The sequence below is a fragment of the Pteropus alecto genome, unplaced genomic scaffold (assembly GCF_000325575.1).
Source record: "Pteropus alecto unplaced genomic scaffold, ASM32557v1 scaffold224, whole genome shotgun sequence".
In the NCBI taxonomy this organism is placed as follows: domain Eukaryota; kingdom Metazoa; phylum Chordata; class Mammalia; order Chiroptera; family Pteropodidae; genus Pteropus; species Pteropus alecto.
In genome coordinates, this window is record NW_006436289.1 from 1,353,838 (window position 1) to 1,356,429 (window position 2,592).

Here is a 2,592-nt window from a genome sequence, read left to right on the forward strand (position 1 = left end):
CTTTCCCTAAATTGTGAGCTCCTTGAAGTTAAGGCAGTGTCTGATGAATTTTTTGTAGCTCAAGCTACTCCCAGCTCATTCTATCATTAGGCAAGGCTTATAGACTCTTTGAATGGAGCTAAAATTTGTCTTCATGTGCCTGTCTCCTATTACTCCTCATTCTAACATCTGAAACAACTCCAAACTAAGTTACTTTAATGCGGGTCATCATACATTTGATTCATCTACCATGTATGTAGTTCCATACAGTATTTCTTTGAACTAAACATTTTTAGTGTTTATATTTTGCTTTCTTTGTTTTTTTTTTTTTCTTCAGTAAGTTTTCTTTACCTCTCCCAGCATACAGAATCATAGAATTTTAAAAATTGAAAGTGGCTCGTATTTACCTAGTCTTTGCACTTCATCAACTAATATTCATTGATTACATGCTGACTGAGTAATTGAAACTGACATATAGAGATATTTTGGAGCACTACAATATTTTGAGTATTTCACTAAGAATAAAGAGGAAGTTTAGATATAGTAAATTTTTTACAAAAGGCCTTCATCTTTCATTCTGTTTTAAAATGTATGTGCTGCTGGATATCTTAAGAATAATGAGCAAAATAAAAAGATGTTTTATGCTGAAGCAGTATATATACAGTACAGAAAGACCTTCAGATTTTTATAGCATTACCATTAAGAATTTGACTTTAAAGCCAAGCCACTGGGGTTTCGATCCTGAATCTACCACATAGAAATGTAAATTACTTAATCTTGGGTAAATTTCTTAATTTCTATGTGTCTCAGTTTCCATATTTGTTAATCAGTTAATAGTAATATGGGGTGTTGTGAGGTTTAAATGAGTTCATACTTGCAAAGCACTAAGAATTATGTCTGACACACAGTCAATGTTCAGTATATGGTAACTGCTGCTGCCACAACCACCACCGCCACCACCGCCACCACCGCCACCACCACTATTTTTGAGCTGTGCAAGCACCTGGTGAGATGTGGAACACACCTTTGGAATTTCTAGTTGAACTTAACTAAATCATCATGTACTTATAATATAAGCTTCTTATCTGAATAAGAGGCCCTACATACCATTTTCTGTACCAAAGCATGATCTGCCCAGACTGTAACCACATCTATGGAGTAATGAAATATTGTCATGGGATTTTACTGTAGGAGCAAATTTAAGAAATGGCAGAAGACCCGTTAGCTTTTGGAGTCTGTTCCTTTGAAACGAAAATCCATTTCCTGTCTTTTAAAAAGGGATAAATTCATTTTCTTCGACATTCTGTAAATAAAATGCTGGCAGCTTGTATTTTGTGGAATATAATGTTTTAAAGTAGATTTAATTTTCCTTAATAAACTGTTTTTAATAATGCATCAGAGTAATTTTTCTTCTCTGTTTTCAGGTTGCTATCAAGATCATAGATAAGACCCAGCTAGATGAAGAAAATTTGAAGAAGATTTTTCGGGAAGTTCAAATTATGAAGATGCTTTGCCACCCCCATATCATCAGGCTTTACCAGGTAGGATCACTAGTGGTGTAGTGTATGACAACAAAAAAAAACAGCCTTTGAAGAAAAGGTGGGTGGGTGAACATCTGCAACTCCTTTTTGTTTCCGTGTTCATATATTCATCCTACTATTTTCCTCACCCTTTTATTCCCCAACTCAGTAGTCATGTTTCTTCTGGCTATTTGCTACTAGGGTCTTACCCAGGTAAGTGTTTTTAATTTGTTCTGTAAAACTTGGATGCCATTCTTTGTGAGAATTACACAAAAAGATTATTCAGAAGATGATAACTTATTTATTTAGGTCAGAATCCTAAAACAGAATGGGAAACCCAAAAGGAACTGAAAATTTTAGAGATGAAAAGCTAGACATGAATATAACATTATTTTTATAACATGATTTAAATACTAATTTTTGTGATCATGTTAAAAATTATTGCAAAGGATATTTTAAGATGGTTTCTTATGTCAGTCAGAATCTACCTCCTTTCTATTCTAGTAGGGTCCTGACTTAGTTTTTAGTTTTTCAAGATAGTATTTGATTATTTTGATAACCAAGAGATTCAGTTTGTGTAATGGAAGAGATTTCTAATCTAGTTTTCTTACCTTCCCAAGAAACATATGTATTCCATACCATCATCAAACATGATAACTACCCTTACTGCAAGAGCAATAAATCTAATGGCTGGAATTTGAAGCCAGATAGAGGGGAGGATCTTGCCTTAGCAGGCTGGTGGAAGAGATATTTTGGGAGAGGTGGGGCTTTGGGGGACTTCTCAAATTGCTTTGTGTTGGCAGCTATAAGCTCTGCATCTGCAGAGAGCCAGTCCTCCTCACTGCTTTCTACCAGAGCAGCCATCACCTACTACTGCAGGAAGTGGTCACCCACTCAGTTCATTTGCTGCTGTTAGTTGCAGTAAATGGGTACTGGCCCAGAAACAGGGCCATGTTAAAAGTGGAGAAAGTACATCCAAGGCACAATGGGCAAGCTCTCGTCGTCTTAGTTTTATAGAAAAGAAAGCATGTTGTGATGTTAGTATGTGTGGTTAAGGCTACAGCTTTATGGCTCTTCTCTGGCACCAGCTGCT

At 35.8% G+C, this 2,592-nt stretch overlaps 1 protein-coding gene across 5 annotated transcripts in view; it reads left to right on the plus strand.

Moving 5' to 3' along the window:
* The window catches only part of SIK3 (SIK family kinase 3), a 215,824-nt gene that overhangs the window by 109,053 nt on the left and 104,179 nt on the right, over nt 1-2,592 (plus strand). For all 5 annotated transcript variants that reach the window (XM_015590132.2, XM_015590133.2, XM_025047456.1 and 2 more), the window contains one exon: nt 1,404-1,520. In XM_015590132.2, coding sequence (XP_015445618.1) covers nt 1,479-1,520 — 42 coding nt within the window. In that variant the 5' untranslated portion in view covers nt 1,404-1,478. The remainder of the gene's footprint in view (nt 1-1,403; nt 1,521-2,592) is intronic.